Consider the following 17,923-nt stretch of genomic DNA (forward strand, 5'->3'; position numbering starts at 1 on the left):
CTAGGGGTGAATCCGTTTCCTTGCCTTTTCTGGCTTCTGGTGGCCACCTATGTGTCTTGTTTTGTTGGCTCTTCCTCTGTTTTCAAAGCATATTACTCCATTCTCTGCTTCCATTGCTACATACCCTTCTCATAGTAGAGTACTGTGAAATCTCCCTCTGCCTCCCTCTTACAAGGACATTTGTGATTACATTTAGGGCTCACCTGGGTAATTCAGGATACTGTATTGCAAGATCCTTAATCCCATCTGCAGAGTTACTTTTGCCATAGAAGGTAACATTCACAGGTTCCTGGGATTAGGATGTGGATGTCTTTGGGGGCCATTATTCAGCCTACCATATCTTGCATCCACGTAGCCTCTCTGCAGTTCACCTTGACACTGCAGCCAGAGCAAATGGCACATCTGATCTATAACCCTTCCTCTTCCCAATTTAAACCCCATCCATGAATTCCATGATCTTAGGATCAAGACCATAGTTTTTACCATTCCTTGCTAAGGCTGCCATAACAAAATGCCATAGACTCTGGTACTTAGGCAACAGAAATTTATATTCTCACACTTCTGGAGGCTCGAAATCCACAATCAAGGTTCTGGCAGGTTTGGTTTCTTCTGAGCTCTGTCTCTCCTTGGCTTGAAGATGGCCACTTTCTCTCTGTGTCCTCACATGTTCATCCCTTGGTCTGCATGTTATCTCTGTCCCAGTCTCCTTTTCTTAGGAGGACACCAGTCATATTGGATTGGGCCCCACCTATAAGACCTCATTTTGTGTTAATTACCTCTTTAAAGGCCCTGTCTCCAAATACAGCTACATTCTGAGGTACTAGGAATGAGGATTTCAACATATGAATTTGGGGCATGGGGGGACACAATTCAGCTCCTAACACGTGGTCTAGCCCCCTCTATCTCCGTGTCCTCATCTCATGCTCCACACCATGCTTTACTCTGGTCTCCAGACTTACTGGCTCTCTTTCAAGTTCTTAAGCTCGCCATGCTTTCCTGACACAACCGCCCATCACCTGGTAGCTCCACCTCTCATCAGACCTCAGTCCAACCATAACTTCCTGCTACGGACTGAGGGTTTGTGTCCCCTGCCCCCAGCCCCAAATTCATATGTTGAAGTCTAATACCCAATGTGATGGTATTTGGAGATGGGACCTCTGGGAGGTATTCAATTTGGATGAGGTCTTGGAGTAGAGCCCCATGATGGAAATGATGTCCTTATAAAGTCCGGCGCTCTCTCTCTCTGCCACAGAGAACACAGCTGTCTATGAACCAGGAAGCTAGCCCTCACCAGGTGCCAAACCTTCCAGTGACTTGATCTTGGACTTGTCAACCTCCAGAACTGTGAAGAATAAATGTTTGTTGTTTAAGCCATCCAGTCTATGGTATTTTTGTTATAGCAGCACAAACCGACAAAGATGCTTTCTCAGAGTTGCCTTCCCAGACCTCTCTGATTTTTCACCTTTCATGTGCTCATAGCTCGTATACTTCTCTATCAGAGCATTTGTTGCAGTTGTAATATTTATGTTTGTGTGGTTCATTTATTTCTGACCCTCCTTCCCACTGATCTCAAGCTCCATGAGTATAGCGACCTTTGTACTTTTTTAATATATGTGTATATGTATTTATCACTCTTGTCTCTTGTGCCTACAGTACCTAGTAAAAATATTTGTTAAATGAATGCCTACTTTTCAAGTAAACACTCTTTTCAAAGGTCTACTAAAATACCTTTCTTTCTTATTATCACTAGGAAAAAGGAGATGGATTTATGTGTTGGTTGGAATAAATATTCAAGCTTTAGAATTTTTATCTCCTTTAAAATCTTTTATACAACCTCTTTTAGAAAGAGTTCCAGGAAAATGATCTTTAAATAAGAAAATTAAGAGATGTTTTAGTTGGGAATTAATGTATTAACATATACTTTAAAATTGTGTGTTATACAGAGATACAGAAGGTGTTTATATAGTGTCTATCACTTGTCTGCTGTTTTCCGGGAAGAATGTACATGCTTCTGGCTGTAAACAACTTATTTGCCTTTTGAAGCTAGAGAATAAATTGTGGCTTATTCATATTTTACCTTTTTTTTTAATAGAATATCCTTTAAATAGCTAACATATGAACAAAAGAGTTCGACTTTTAAAAATCTGAATGTGTGCTCTTTGACATTCATAAACATATGACATATGAATCATTTGCTCTGTGTAGGGTCCTGTGATAAGTATTATTTGGCTGCTAGCCAAGTTTCATTTCTTCTACTAAGGATGTCAGGGCCACATAGTTGTGTTTATCAGGCGAATTTTAGTATACAAAGCCTGTCAAACTACTTGCAAAATCCCACCCTCTACAAATTCTGTCTTTGAAAGTAGTAAATTAGATGCCATCATTCTAGAATATACGTTCCTATTTCATTAACTTAGTAAAGTTTATACTAATACAAAGTTCCTGGTTTTTTAAAAAAAACTATAAATTGAATTAATCCATAGGCTAAATATATTTTTTAAAAAATGGTGGAAAATAATTTCTTCCATATGATTCGCAGCAGTAAACAGCCATAGAGACGTTTTAATATATGAGATACGTTTTAGCAACAGCCAAAGTAGAGTTGTCTTTTTGCTCATTTCTTGAGTTGAAGATGAAAGCAGATGTCAGCAGGTGAGAAGGTAAACCTCTGTTTGGCATGTTTTCTAGCTTGTAGGCTTGCCCTCTGTCTCTGTTAGGGAGACTGGTGCAGGATCCTGTTGATGTGAAGAAGATTGCTGCTGTTGTTGAACAAGGTTTGGGATGTAGAGCAAAGCAAGGGATGATGTGCTATCACTGAACACTTCCTCTTCCTTCTTCCTGCCCATCTTCCACTGTGGATTCTATTTCCTGTGCATTCCTGAGTAAGGGTAGAGTTCAGGAAGTGGGATGATTTGGACCATGGTCAGAGACATTGATAGCACCCCATTGGGCTCACTCCAGGCAAAAACTTAAGAGATGAAGAGAGAGATGGGTTTCATTATCTCTTCCTGGGTTTTTTTGCTATTTCTATTTTTCTTATGACCCGTTTCCCACTCAAGGCTCCCAGAAGCCTTACCTACCTCTAGCTGCCCCTGGTGACCCAAACTGCTCTCTCTGAGCAGAGCCCCAACTCCCCCACCGGAACCTCCTGTTTTTGTATGTTTGCGTTCCCTTTGATGCACTGAACCTGTGTCAGATTGCTACAGTACTTTGTCTTTCACTTACCAGCACACTGGATATTAACTACTCTCACAAACTAATTCTCAGTAAGGTATTGCCAGAGCGAAATGATGCCTATTTACCATGCATCAGTCACTTTACTAGATATTTCCCTTTGATCCTTTCTACCAGCCTATCATCCCTGTGTTATAGATGAGGACCAGACCTTGAAGTGCAGACAGGTTAATAAACTTTCCCCAGATCAACTACCTAGCAAGTGGCAGGCCTGGGATTTGATTTCAGTTGTACATGATTTCACAGCAAACATAGACTCCTTTTCCTGGTTTAGTTATAGTTTAACCAAGGATGCTGGGTTAATGATATAATTAACCCTATGATTTAACCCTATTGATAATATTTCTGGCATTCTTAGCCATTGGAATGTATATCTCAACCAGGGATCTTTATGGCACCTTCAAGTTGTATCACATAGGTAGTTGCCTACTTAAATGATGTTTTTAAAAGTTTAATAGCTATAACTAAGAATACTAGTTTATTAGCATTAATTGTTATATGGTATGTTAAAGTTATGAAATCTTCTTTCTTATTTTATTCTCTCAATAACATTCTGAGGAGTTAAGAGTAGAAGTGGGTAGATTAGACCAGAAGTTATTGTAGTAGTCCAAAAAACAATGATGGTGGCAATAAAAATAGAGAAAAGTACATAGATTAAAAATATGTGTTGGGGGTAGCAGATAGAGGAGGCTGCAAAGAAAAAAAAGAAAGAAATCTGGAAACATGTGGTGGCATGGCAATACTGTACATTGGCTCATTCAACACCTCTGTATCCCCTTCGTATATTATTTTTCTGTGCTGCTGTGGCTGGAACTTCCCAGATACCTTGCAGCTAGAATTCTGTGTGACTTAGGTTCTGTCAAAGCAATGCACCCACCTGAGGCATGTGACAAGGCACAAATAAGGCAGTGAGGGGAAGCCATGTACAGAATCGACCTTCTGGCAAAACACAGTGTCAAAGTTTCCTGGTGCTGCAGGAGCATCTGTTGTGGAAGTTCTAGCTTTCGGTACCTGTTGTCGTGTGGTACTTCTGCTAGTTCAGACTTGTGATATGGTCAGCCCTTCCTCCTGGCTCTGTGCAATTGTCCTGTTGAACATCCCAGCCTGACTCTCCAGGGTTCTTAAAGAGTCTGTTGTCTTGCTCTGCAAATAAGAATTGGCACTGGTCCTGCTATCATAAAGCCAAGAGAAGATGATGCTTCAAGGAGGCTAATTGTGTTTAGTACTGAGAGAATGGAAATTTTAAAGTATGTATTTATTAAATTTAGTGATATACTCTGTATAGTTCACTGTGACTCTAGCAAAAGCATGATTTCTTTTTGTTTTGGAGGAAGTAGAAATCAATGACAATAAGCTGAAGAGTAGATAGGAGGTAGCGAGTGAAGACAGCTCATGTACACATCTCTATTGATAACTCGACTTCAACAGGGAATACAGCAGAGGTGCAGTAGTTGAGCAGGATCAGAGGTCAAAATAAGGTGGGTTCTTTTTTTAAAGATAGAGGATATTGGAGAATGTTTGATTGCTGATGGGAAATATCCAGTAGAGAGGAGAGAGCAATGAGGGCAAAGACCTGTGAGACCTCGAGTCAATTACGTAACTTTCTCTGTGCCTTAGTTTTCTTATCTATAAAGTTTGGATGATAAGATCTTCCTCTTAGGATTTTTTGGGACTGGAATGAAATAATGTATATGAAGAAATTTTAATGCAGTGTCTTGTACTTAGTAAGGGTTTAATAAATGTGGCCATTATTATTATTATTACTACTACTACTTTTGCTATTGTTATTGTCTTCTGTATACTTTAGAGTATTGTGAGTATGGAATCACTTCTGTCTCCTGATTTTACACATCGGCTCTTATAGGCTGGCCCCATTGCTGTCTTATCATCACTTGATTACGTTAGTTAAGCAAACATTTACCAAGCACCTTGAATGTGCCAAGTATTCCATACATCAGGTGTCTGGGATACAAAACTGAGGAAAACTTGTTCTCTTCCTCTAGCTAGCATCTGGACCACTAGAGGAGAGGGCTAGGGGAAGCATGACTACCTTATACAAGTTTTATGTCGTATCAGTCAGGGTTCTAGCAGGAGCAGAACTACTAGGAGGTATGTGTGGGTGTGTGTATGTGTGTTGTATTTTTTCATTTGTACATACATGCATGCACACATACATGCATGCACACACACATGCAGGCACACATTTGCATATTTACTATAGCTGGCTAAGCAAGCCTGAAGTCCATGGCCAGCAAGGCAGGAAGGAAGGATCGTGACCAGACTGAAACCCCGCGAGCACACCTTTCTATCTTAAGGTCTTCCTAACGCTCATTGTCATGGGTTAGCCCAGTTCTTCCGTTGAGCCATCTACCTTCTCATGAAGGACTGTGTTGAAGTGGGACGTATTTCTCTCTCATGTTCCCATCTACTCTCTCATATACCTGTTGGACCTTTATTCTAAAGAATTAAATTTATGATAAGAAGATTTACAAATTTATGCTAATATGTACTGTTTAATTTCTTGAATACACTCTAGCTGCATTTATTAGCAGATTTTATTTAGTCATCTGTGCAGCTAGTAGAAGTAATTGGCTGTCTGTGAATTAAGAGCCACATGCAAGCTAAAATGTGAATTCATTAGCGTCCAACTTTAGTTTTTAATTTCACCTGCTGTTTACTGCTCACAGGAATGACAAATTGTATTTAAATAAAATGTACATTTAAGGAAGAACACTTAGCAACTGACAATTCTTTTTTACTTAAAAACTGCTTCTTAATCCGCTCTGAAAATTAAAGGAGTCGTGTTAGCCTGTGGCAACCACTGATGAATTGGAAAAGCTGCATTTATAGTTCTTATTGCCAAAGGAATTCAAGGCATTGGGTTAGTTAGTCCAGCTCTTTTTGTTGCAGGAAATTGAAACCAGCTGAGGTTTTGCAAAAAAAGAAAGGTGGGGTGAGGTGGGGGGGCGGGGATTCTGATGAGGAGGAGGGAGATGCAGGTGTCCAGGCACAGAGGCGACCTACAGCCAGTGCGCTCAGGGTGGACGAGGGCTTGGTGGGTGGGGGGATGAGGCAGCTCTCGGATGCCTGGTCTGTCTGAGGACCTGCCTGCCCTCTGTTCCTATTTCTCTCCAGAGTGTTCCTCACTCTTTCCTGGTTTCCTCTACTTTCTCACATGCCCGTGGCCTGGCCTGGTCACCCATGCTGTCACTCCGAGCCACCAGCACTAATTGACATCAGTTTCTGGTCTCTTCGATTAGGCTCTTGAAAGAAAGGATTTTCTTGCTCCTGTTTGTGCCCAGAGAAATTGTGCATTGTCCTTTTCGAGAACTGATTTGCCCTTTGATATATACGTATCAGAACTACATTCTCCAACTTACCAAAAAGTTCTGTTCTAACCACTTCTGGGAAATGTGTGGTTTGGTCAGAAAAATCATGTTTTAAAGTCTGGTTTGATTCCCAGGTCAGTGGCAAATAACCATATAACCCATGAAGAAAATGAACTCAAACATATTGCTTGAATTGCCAAGAATCTCCTCTTTTTTGCTGTGTGTGTTTGTGCCTAGAATTCAGGCCAGGTGGGGACAAGGTTGCTCAGAGACCCTCAGTAGGGGAGGAGAGGAGGCTTCAGGGAGATGGGGATGGGCTCCAGTAGGCGGCCATGGAAGAGGCTCTGTGAAGTATACAGTCTCCAGAGTAGCTCTCTGTTTCGTGTGATGGGCAGAGGAAGGTTCCAGTGAGAGGAGACTGTGAGATTCCCCTGGGGCGAAGCTACAATGAGGAAAGGTCAGAGACAGTGACGGCCTGTTTTGCGCCCAGGGTCCCCGGCTCCTCCTGGCAGTGGCGGTGGGCAGTGGCAATCGTGGGCTCTATGTGGCAGTCACAGCAATTGGTATGGACAAGTCTTCCTCTGCCTTATCTCTCTACAGGTTTGTCCTGGATTAACTGGGTGATATTTGTAGAAGGAAAGTTCAGTGTCCCTTAATTTAAAAGTAAAACAAACCCTATTTTCTTTATAGATTTTATTATACAATAAAGATTGCATTCCTGGAGATAAAATCCTCCATGAAATAAAATTGAACACTTGATAAGGAAAGGATTAATATAGTAGCCATCCTGTAATTATTTTTCACCTCTTCTCCAAATTATAGCACAATTCACTATTTCCTTCTTGGTAGCTTAGGAAATTTCTATTGAATATGACCCCACTCTTTGCAGGTCCAGGAACTTGGCATCCATCCTCCTTAGATTTTATTAGTAGGTGCTACCCTATAGCACATATAATCACCTAAAAATTCATTCATTTATTTACTCCCTAAATGCTTATTGAGGGCACACTCTGTTTCAGATACTCTTCTAGGTACTGGAAACATCAGTACACAAAATAAAACTACCCTCGTAGAGCAAGATTCTGGCAATGCAGCCTGGACAATAAACATGATAAATAATAAATTATACAGTTTGTTATAAGCGCTGTAGAACAACAGTAGAACAGAATATAGGAGATGAGGAGTGGGAGATGAGCACTGCCATTTAAATAGGAGGGTCAGAGTTGGCTTCACTGAGAAAGAGATGTTTGAACAAAGGCTGGAAGGGTGAGGAAGCCAGCAGTGTGGATGTATTGATATGAAGGAAGAACAGTCCTGGGAGATGGGGCAGCCAGTGAGAAGGCCTGAGGCAGGGGTGTGCCTGGCCTGGTCAAGGCCAGCAAGGGTCGAGGGGGAGGTAAGAGGGGAGGCAGGAAGTAGGAGAGGGTGAAAAGAAGGATTCGGGGGGCCAAACCAAATGGGGCCTTGGAGGCCACTGCAAGGACCTTGGCTTTTATTCTTTGTCAAATGGGGAGCCACTGGAGGGTGCTGAGCTGAGGAGGGGCATGATCTGACTCTGGTTGCTAAGGGACAAGGTGGCTGCTGTCATTCAGAAGGAACTGGGGGGTGGGAAAGGCATGGCAAGGAAGGAGACAGGGAGCCAGGGAGGAGACTGTTGTACACATTCAGGCAAGAGATAATGGTGGCTTGACCAAGATGGTAACTGTGGAGGTGATAAGAAGCGACTGGATTCTGGATATATTCTGAAGGTAAAGGCCACAGGGTTTTCACCTGACTGGGTGTGATTGGTTGAATTAAACTCTGACTTATATAAAATCAATGGAATACCTAATTACTGTATTAAGTTCAAAATTCTCTATACTAAAGTTAAATCCAGTGAGGTAGACCCATATTGATATTTCCTCTCTCTCCTTACATTTGGTTGGAAAAAATACACAGGTGACTTTAGCCAGGCTTGAATTTAATATCGGACTTTATAGAAGTAGGTATTTCCATTCAGGACTTTGGAAAGGATTTTTTAAAATACTCACGTAGTTTGTTCTCACTTGCATCATGTTAATAGAAGGCTTGAAACTTCAGCCAAGTAGTCTTCCACCAAAAATTTTTGCAATAACTTTCCTAAATGTGTGGCTGACTAATCTGCCATTAGGCAAACCAAGTCATGCTTTGCTGAATATTAAACTGTCAAGATACTAGAGGTGAAACTTGCTGTAGTAAACCCGGCGTTGACAACACTGATCGCTGCAGTAGTGTAGCTGTGTGGCCGCCATCACAGTGAGGGTCTCAGCACTGTCGTGCTGGGTTTTACTTCTCGCCCCACCATCACACCAGCAAACCAGGCTGGTTTTCATCAGCTAGTTACTCTGTCTTGGTATAGAGAAATAAGAAACTTGAGGGTGAAGCAGTCAAAAACCACTTCATTGTTTTCAGAGGGCTAAGGGAATAATATAATCAAGGAGCTAGCAATTGGAAGCAATTATTTTTAAAGTGTTTCTACTACAGCCATTCATTAGGACTGGATAGATTTGCCCTCCAACTTATTTTTCTGTGTACGTAGCATGAAATTTGAAGCATTTACTTTGAAGTGATGAGTAAAGTTCTGTTGACTATTTTTGGACACAGTCTTTGTCAGTCGTCTCAAGAGTCTGGTCTTTCTTTGAGCATGACCCTTAGTACTATTTTAAATTAACTTAAAAATCAATTGTTCCTATTATTAATATAACCTTTGCTTCTTTTGTAGCATGTTTTAAACTCTGGGAGTCTGATTACATGCTCCACACTGTAGTTGATGTGTCATTGTCATCTGTTACTAAATATGTATATTTATGTGTTTTGAAAGCAAGTTTAAAAAATAAATCCTAAGGTGGGGAAACACAATCTGAAATAGGGAAAATTCTCTTATAGTTTGTCAGCTGGGACTGTGAGGTTGCCTGGTGAATGGAAGAGTCTTACAGCGTTGCTTGGCCAAATGGACCATTCACTTGCCTCCCGTGGCTCGCTCGCCGAGAGTGGTTTTTGCTGTGGCCTGAATTTCACTCCCTTTTCCAAAATTTCTATACTACTTTCTTACTATTCAGAAAGCCCCAGAAGGCAAATGGGTTGACTTTTTGCAGATTATTCCTGGAAATCCAGTTAATCTCCAGAGCCAATTCCTCAAATCTTATTGGGTTGAGATGAGTAAGTGAGGACAGTTTCCAAGAGTGAGTGTTGACACATGCATTTTGGCATCTTATTACTGTATATTCGTGGGGAGGGTGTTGGGATTAAGGTAGCCTGGGATGCACTTGAGTGTAGACAGAAGGAAGGATTGATCAAGCAAGTGGACTGATGCTAGAAGCCATTCTATTTTCTGATGTGCTGTTAGAATCCTCCTATGGAAACCAGATGTTTTTGTATTGAGAAAAGCTGACGAGCTTCAGTCCAGTTTACAAAGGACACCATTTAGAGAAATTCACAATTGAAATATACTGTTAACTTCTTGTTTAAAAAATTGCAATTTTCCCAAGTATATCATATTTATAGTTAGGCTGTTTATCTTCATCTAGGAAAACAAAAGCTGTTTGTTGGAATAAAAATTTTGAGTTTTATTTGTCAGTTAACTGAAGCTTTGTCCCCTTGCAAGAAATTACACTGGATAAAGCGTGTGTCGGTGATGTGCTATTGAAGGGATTATGTGTTGGGTAGGAAGAAGGAATTCAATGGTAGTGCTTGTAGTACAGTATAGCTGAGAGGTGCTGGTAATCAAGGAAAGTAATAGTGCAATTGGATGGATCATTTTAAGTAATTCATTTTTTCCTTTTAGTGCATGCATATATACTAGTAACTGAAAGCTAGTAGAAGAAAAAGGTATTAGTTATATAAATGCCAGATTCTTGAGAAACTTAATTATATAAAAATGATGTGTATTTTTTTTAGAACAGAATAACTTTATAAATTTTAAAATACCAAACTATACATGAACATTATAAAAATTACAAACAGGATAAAAAGCAAAATTGGACTATAATTCTGCTTCCAAGGAAAACCATTCTTAACATTTTGGAATGTCCTTTCAGAATTGTTTTTCTCTTTATATACATATATCCCTCCTCCCCGAGATTATATTGCATAAACTCATTTGGATTTCCTTTTTTCAATTAATGTATTAAATGTCTTTCCATTTCAATAAATAAAGAAATATATCTCTTTTTTTTTTATATCTTTGTTTTTAACTATACATTTTATTTGTTCATATTTAACCCCAAATTTATTGATGGATGTTTAGGGAATTTACATTTTTTAATACTATAAGAAATTCTGTTCTAAATATTCTTGTGTGCTTCTCTAGGTAATTTTTTTCCCTTAGATGTAGAATTGCTAAATCAGAGGGGTGCACCATTAAATTTGCTGCCTTTTGCCATGCTGTCCTCCTTCAACATGTATACCCCTACCAACAGGTGTTGAGAGTGCCAGTTCCCTCATATGTTGACCAGCACAGATCATTATTCCTCCTACTTTTTGTGAACCTCTAAAAAATTCTCTTTGTATTAAGTTTTAAAATTTGAAAACCTTAAAAAAGTAAAAAAATTCCCCATAATCTCACCACTTGGAAGTTGTGTGTGTGTCTGTATGTGTGTATGTGTGTATCAAATTAGACAAGAAAAGAAGTAGAACAACCTTCTTGGCCCAGAAGGTGTGTAGCTTTTTAGCAAACTACTTTGTTTTTGAAAAGCAGTGAAATCATGCCTAACATACTAGTCTGCAACTTACCTGTTTCTCTTAGTAGATCATGAGCAACTGTGTGCCTCTTTATAGATCATGGATTTATTTTGATGCACTTCTTTTTAGTGACTTCATGGTTAAGTCCATTGTATGGGTGTTCCATAGTTTGTTCCCCCGTGAAGAAAATTTTGGTTGGTTGAGTCAGCAATTCTAACCTCCACATTTTCCTACAAAAATGCTTGCACAAGTATAAAGGTACATGCATACATACATACAGGGATATTCATTGTGGCATTATGTTTAACGATGAAAAATTAAAAGTACCTCAATGTCTGTGAGGAAGGGATGGGTTAAAAAATATAATCTTGTGAAATGTTATAGTATTCAAAAATTTAAATATAGCACATCTACAACTAACGTGAAAAGATGCCCATGATTTATTGTGTATTGCAGAGCAATACATGCAGTATAAGCACATTCATGTTTAGACACTGCAAACAGTATATATACACAGATAGGTATTTAATGCCTTTTAAGTAAGTTGAAGTTTTGCAGTAAATTGTTAAAAGCTATTCTTTCTAGGGGTTGGACCTGACTGAGCAGGGTTGGGAGGAGGGTGGGGAAGAATAGAAAGCTGTCCCCATTTTATTTTATACACATTTTTACTGAAATTTTAACAAGCATATATTTTGTAATAAATGAACATTTGAAAAAATGAAAAGTACATTCAGATTCTGTAGGAATAGTGAAAAATAAAATGTTTATGTGAGACTAGGTGGTCTCTGAGATTCCACCTGCTTAACAGATTATGAGTCCATGAAATCACAGTCAAGTAAAAAGTAGTAAATCTTTCTTATAGATACAAAATGTTTCATTCACAATGTGGTGGAAGAGTGAGAAGAAAAGAGGAAGAGAGAGTAAACCGTAAGGTCAGAATGCGGTCAGCCAGAAGCAGCAGTGGGCACCATTGATCCTGGTTCCGGAGGAACACGGAACTCAAATTCCTCTTCAGGAGGGCTCTAACATGTATTTAAGAGAACTATGGGGGCCTTAAACCTTCTGTTTTTTAGATGAAATATTCCCAGATTTCTCCCAATAAGATTCTTTGTCATCCTCATCGCCCTGCTGTGTTTGTTGTGATTTGTCAATGTCCATCTTGAAATTTGACAACCAGAATCAGATACTACTGCCTTCCAATTTACAGTCTCGTCACTGTGGGATACAGTCAGATTAACCCTTCCTCATGCAGGAGACACTTTTTAAAAAAATCTAGACTAAGATTCTTCCTAAACCTCTGCCTTGTATTTTCTCCTCGAAATTCCTGGTTAAGAGTTTTGCTGTTTTTCTTCATTATTTGCCACCTAGGGCTTCTAGATTTGGGGCATTTGTTTGTTTTCTCTGGTTGTCTTCTATTGTTGAACCCTTTGCCTCCCCTCGAGCTGTTTCACAGAGAGATTTCTCAGATTTCCCCGACTCTTCTTTTAACAAAAATATCAGCTCATGTGAGTCACATCATTAATTGCTATCAGCTTCAAGGAAGGAAGCTAACTCGGCCCAGGCCCTGCAGATCCCCAGAAGGGTTTCCTTTTGTCACCAGGGCGTTGTGCAAATTGGGAAAAAAATGAATAAGAGTGCCCTCTCTGGGCAGATGAAGTACAAAAAGTTCTTCTCCGGGTGGATGAATTAGAAAAATGTCCCTCTTCCGTGGGTAAAGAGGCCTGGGGACCTGGCTTGAGTGGGGACTGGATTTTAGCTGATCTTTCTTGTGCACAGGGTGTAACAGCACAGCTACTTGCAGCAGCCTGGGTTGTCAAGCACCTCGTGGCTGCCTCTTTGTGGCACCGTTTCCCAATTTCTGGTCTAGGGGGTTCTTGGGGAATATGCTTTCTACACCAGTTACTCTTGGTTTGGTTCTTTCCTCCTTTCCTTTTTTTTTTTTTTTTTAAATCAACAGTACTATCGAGGTATAATTTACATGCCATAATATTCATCCCATTGTAAGAATACAGTTCAGGGATTTTTGATAAATTTGTAGCATTGTACAAATCACTACAGTGTAGTTCCAGAACATTTCCATCATGGCAAAAAGTTCTCCGGTGCCCGTTTGCAATCAGTTCCTGCTCTCAACCCCAGCCCCAGACAGTCACCGATCTGCTTTCTGTCTTTATAGATTTGCCTTTCCTGGAAATCACATATAAATGGGCTCATATCTTCCTTTAGCTGCTTTCTTCTCCTAATCTAATAGGGGTTCAGATTTAATTGGGGTTTATATCTTCCTTTTGCTGCTTTCCTCGGCTGATCTGCTGGAGATGCAATGGCTGCATGTTGGCCCTGCCCCCTTTTACTGCTCCTCCAAACTCTCACTCATCCCTTCCTTTCCATCCTGCCTCAGCATTCAAATGTGCTCTATTACCTCCCATCTTAGAGCATTCTGCCTTGTCCAACATCCGACCCAGCCACCACCCTATTTCTCTGGGCCATTTCTGAGCCCATGTCTCAAGATTTGACTTCATATACTTGCTCCATTCTCTTCTCTCCTGTGTACTCTCCTTTTAAAAAAATTTTTAAATATAATATCTGATATGAATAAAAGAACATTAAAAAGAAACTGTAGGGACTTACCTGGTGGCGTAGTGGTTAAGAATCCGCCTGCCAGTGCAGGGGACACGGGTTCGATTCCCTGGTCCGGGAAGATCCCACATGCCATGGAGCACCTAAGCCCGTGCGCCACAGCTACTGAGCCTGCGCTCTAGGGCCCGAGTGCCATAACTACTGAGCCCGCCTGCTGCAACTGCTGAGGCCCATGCACCTAGAGCCCATGCTCCGCAACAAGAGAAGCCACCACAATGAGAAGCCCGCGCACCACAACGAAGAGTAGCCCCCGGTCACCGCAACTAGAGAAAGCCTGTGTGCAGCAACGAAGACCCAATGCAGCCAAAAATAAATAAATAAAATAAATTAAAAAAAAAAAGAACATGTAATATACATATAAATTTAAAGCATAGTGATATAATGAACATCTACACCTGTCACCCACTCCTTCCACCAGCCTTACAAACAGTGGAACCTATGACTCAAAGTATCTAAAGTCTCTTGCTCACCTCTACACTTTTTTCTCTTCTTTGATCATTTCTAACTCATTTTAATTCCACTTTTAAAAAGGAGTCTGGGCTAAATAGTCTTTGAAATTCATTACATTGATAAAATTTCCTGATTATTATTGAGAGATTAATTTTATGTTTAGAATGTATTATGGAAGATATATAGCTTACATTGTTGAATATTACCATAATTTATTTTATTATGAAGTCTCAGCTAAGAGCATGACATACAATTATAATATCATTTCTATAGGAAGTTTATTCTACTTTGTATTAATTTGCTTTAGATGCTGGCTTTTTTTCCTAAATTTTTGGAGCTAAAAGCTAAACTTTCTGTAATGTTCTCCCTCAACCCTCCTCTCTTTGGATTGAATTCATTTAACCAGTCCAGTTGACCCCAAGGGAGGTATGGATGTCAATTATTGCTACAACTTAATACTAATGACTACTTAAATATTTAATTACTGTAACACTTGACACTTAGGGAGAAACTATTTATAATCATCAAAACCAGGCCTTTGTTTTCATCTTTCCTGCCTGGCGTTTGGCATATTCCTGTTGTAACATCGCTGGGAATGAGCTGCTCTAGAGGTGGAAAAAATGCCTCCCTCTCTCTTCCACCTCCAGGCAGAAGAAGTTGAACTGAAAGTGATTGGTGATGGATATTTTAAAAATTTATAATTACATTAGTTTTCCAAACTACGTTTTTATTGAAAATTTATTGCATTTTAGAAGTGTGAAATATTTTCTTATTCCTTTCTATTGAGTATCGATGTCATTAAAACAGTTAGCTCTTAAAAGCCCTCATTTTTCTTGGACTCTTACTCTGCTTCATTAACTAATGCATTCCAAGAAATATGGTAACTTTTTAATGAGTTGCAAGTAGACCCAGGTGGCTGACCATTGTCCTGAGGAGCTGGGGCTTGGTCTGGCAGGAGCACCATGGAAGATATTCTCTTTTTCCTGACAAGTGCAGGCCAAGGAGAGCAGGGAGCTCAGTTTAGGGGTCTGTGTTCATGTGAAAGATACATTCCAGCCAAGGCAATCCTGAGGCACAAGTCATCCCTGGGCTCGGGAAGAATACATATGTGAGCAGGTCCTGTGACTCCCAACACACATATACTTCAGAGTTTTCCTTTAGTCTGAGAATTTCTAGTCATTAATACCATACTTTGCCAGTCTCTGCTGTTACTGGGCCCACATATTCTCATTTTATTCTGAAGATGCTGTATGTTTATGGCTTTAGCTCCTATTATTCTAAATCTATTTGATCAAATGCTTTGTGCTTTTCCTCCTAACTAAAATTTAAAAAAAACAACTAAGCATATCCTCTATGTAAGTGGGCGAGTGAAGATTTACTGAGTATGTACACTGACTTCATGAAAGGGAGAGACTGTCTCTGGACCTGTGAAATGTCTTATAGATGCGCATATTTTGAAAAATACTGCACTGATTAGTGAGGCTCTGGGTTGCCAGATAGTCTGGTTCTTCTTTGTATACTTAGGACTTTAGCAAGTTCACTCCAGACCTCATTTACAGTGCCAATCACATTACAAAATCCTTTTTCTTTTTTAACTTTAGTCTCCTTTTTCAGTCATCACAGTCCTAAAATCTGAAATAACCAGTTTTAATTCCTTGAGGTTTAAATTCATATTTGTCTTAAACTTTAATCACCATTGCATTTAGTAAAAAATCATAAGAAAAATTAATATGACTTTTTAATTGTCATACTAATGAAGGATTTCATTGAGATCTTAACTGCTATAAATAAAGGATAAAAAACAATTCTTCATTAGATAAAGAGTGTGGTTAAGATCAGTATTCATAGTCAAAGATATAAGGCTTGATTTTATATGTATAGCTCTCTTCTATTAAACATAATCAGCATGAAATATTTAAGAATTTATTTACTTAATTGAGTTTTCTCAGTTGTAGAAGAGAAAACAATAATGTTTTAAATTTTTAGATTTTTTTAAGTCTCATGCTTTCAAGCCTTCGAAGTTTTTGCACCTCTGAAAGGCTTTTCTTGTGCTTGCGATGCTTCTTGTTTGCATTATGACAGGTGGTGCATCAATTGTACATTACTTTGTAATGTCAGTTGTTTTATTTCTGTGTGACTTTTTTCCCATTTAAACTATAAAATCTTCAAGATGAACAGGGACAGCAGAGTCTGTGGTCTCTCGTCATGGCCATCTGCACATAGTCATGCAAAGCTGATATTTTGGGTGACTAAGAATTTTTGCATTTCATTTCACAGGTGGGGAGCATTAAGCGGGAAATGGCCTTCACATTTCAACCAGAGGACTTAAAACGTGACTCTAGTAAAAAACTGTCTCATCAACACTTGTTCCCCTTGGCCATGGAGGAGGATGTGAAAACAGCAGACACCAAAAAAGTCAACCGAGCCCTTGACCATGAAAAAGAAAACACTCGCTCCATCTGTCTCCTTGAACAAAAACGAAAAGTTGTTTCTTCCAATATTGATGTTCCTCCAGCAAGGTAAGGGACCGTTAGACCTTATATGTGTCTGTTCCAGGAAGTCAGTGGAGAGCATGTATAGTCTCCGCTGTATCTCTCTAAAGTGTAGACTTAGGAAGGTTTTTCTGCCAAGAACATTTTTCTGTTGCTTGTGTGAAATAGAGCAGGTGGCCATGCTCTTCAGAACTGACTCTGAGGCTGTAGTAGTTGGAACTACTGTGGCTCTAGAAAAGAATGTTTTATTAGATTTTGGCAAATGAACAACAGAGAGCAAAAGAATAAATTTAAAAAAATAAAAGAAACATGAAATGTATGACTGAGCATAGCCACTTAAAAGCAAGGATACTCATATCTTTTGGTCAGGTGTTGGAGAGCTATGGCTGTAAGGCAGATTCAGCCCCTGGCCTGCTTTTTGTTTGGCCTGCCAGGTAAGAATAGTTTTACATTTTTAAAGGGAAAAAAAAAAGTGTAGAATATGGGATATAGATCATAGATGGCCTGCAAAGCCTAAAATATTTATATGTGATTCATTACAGAAAAAGTTTGGTGATCCCAGGTTTATATCATGGTAATCCTTTTAAGACAGATTTAGCTTAGAACTGGGCCAAGAGGGTTTATCTGAAATATTAAAAGGCTTTTATTACATTGTAATTCTATTTAAACCACATCCAGCAGCATTGAACCAAAGGACAATATTATGGCAGAATGACAGTGGAATAGTAGTAGAATATACATGCTAGACCTTTTACTTATTTTCTTGCCTGTCATTTATCTCACCTAGAAAGTAAGTTCCATGTCGGCTGTGATTTTAGTCCATCTTGTTCAATGCTGTATCCCTAGTATTAGAACCATGTTGAATTATATATTAAGGGCTCAATAAATATTTGTTGAATGAAGAAAAGAAAGGAAATGCTGTAGCATGAAAGCTTGCTTATTCTTAATATGTGAAATATATTTTGTTACCAAAAACCATCTATAATGAAACTTTATAAGCAATTGCTTGAGAAGTTCTGCATTTGTTTGAGTGGCTTCTGATAGCTAACTAGGAAAATAGTATCTTTGGAAAAGGAATAAATGTTC

At 39.3% G+C, this 17,923-nt stretch overlaps 1 protein-coding gene across 1 annotated transcript in view; it reads left to right on the forward strand.

Moving 5' to 3' along the window:
• ZNF704 (zinc finger protein 704) overlaps positions 1 to 17,923 on the forward strand; it is a 210,123-nt gene that overhangs the window by 27,635 nt on the left and 164,565 nt on the right. Inside the window, exon 2 of the mRNA XM_036830636.1 lies at positions 16,623 to 16,864. Coding sequence (XP_036686531.1) covers positions 16,623 to 16,864 — 242 coding nt within the window. The remainder of the gene's footprint in view (positions 1 to 16,622; positions 16,865 to 17,923) is intronic.

The sequence above is a fragment of the Balaenoptera musculus genome, chromosome 17 (genome assembly GCF_009873245.2).
Source record: "Balaenoptera musculus isolate JJ_BM4_2016_0621 chromosome 17, mBalMus1.pri.v3, whole genome shotgun sequence".
NCBI lineage: Eukaryota > Metazoa > Chordata > Mammalia > Artiodactyla > Balaenopteridae > Balaenoptera > Balaenoptera musculus.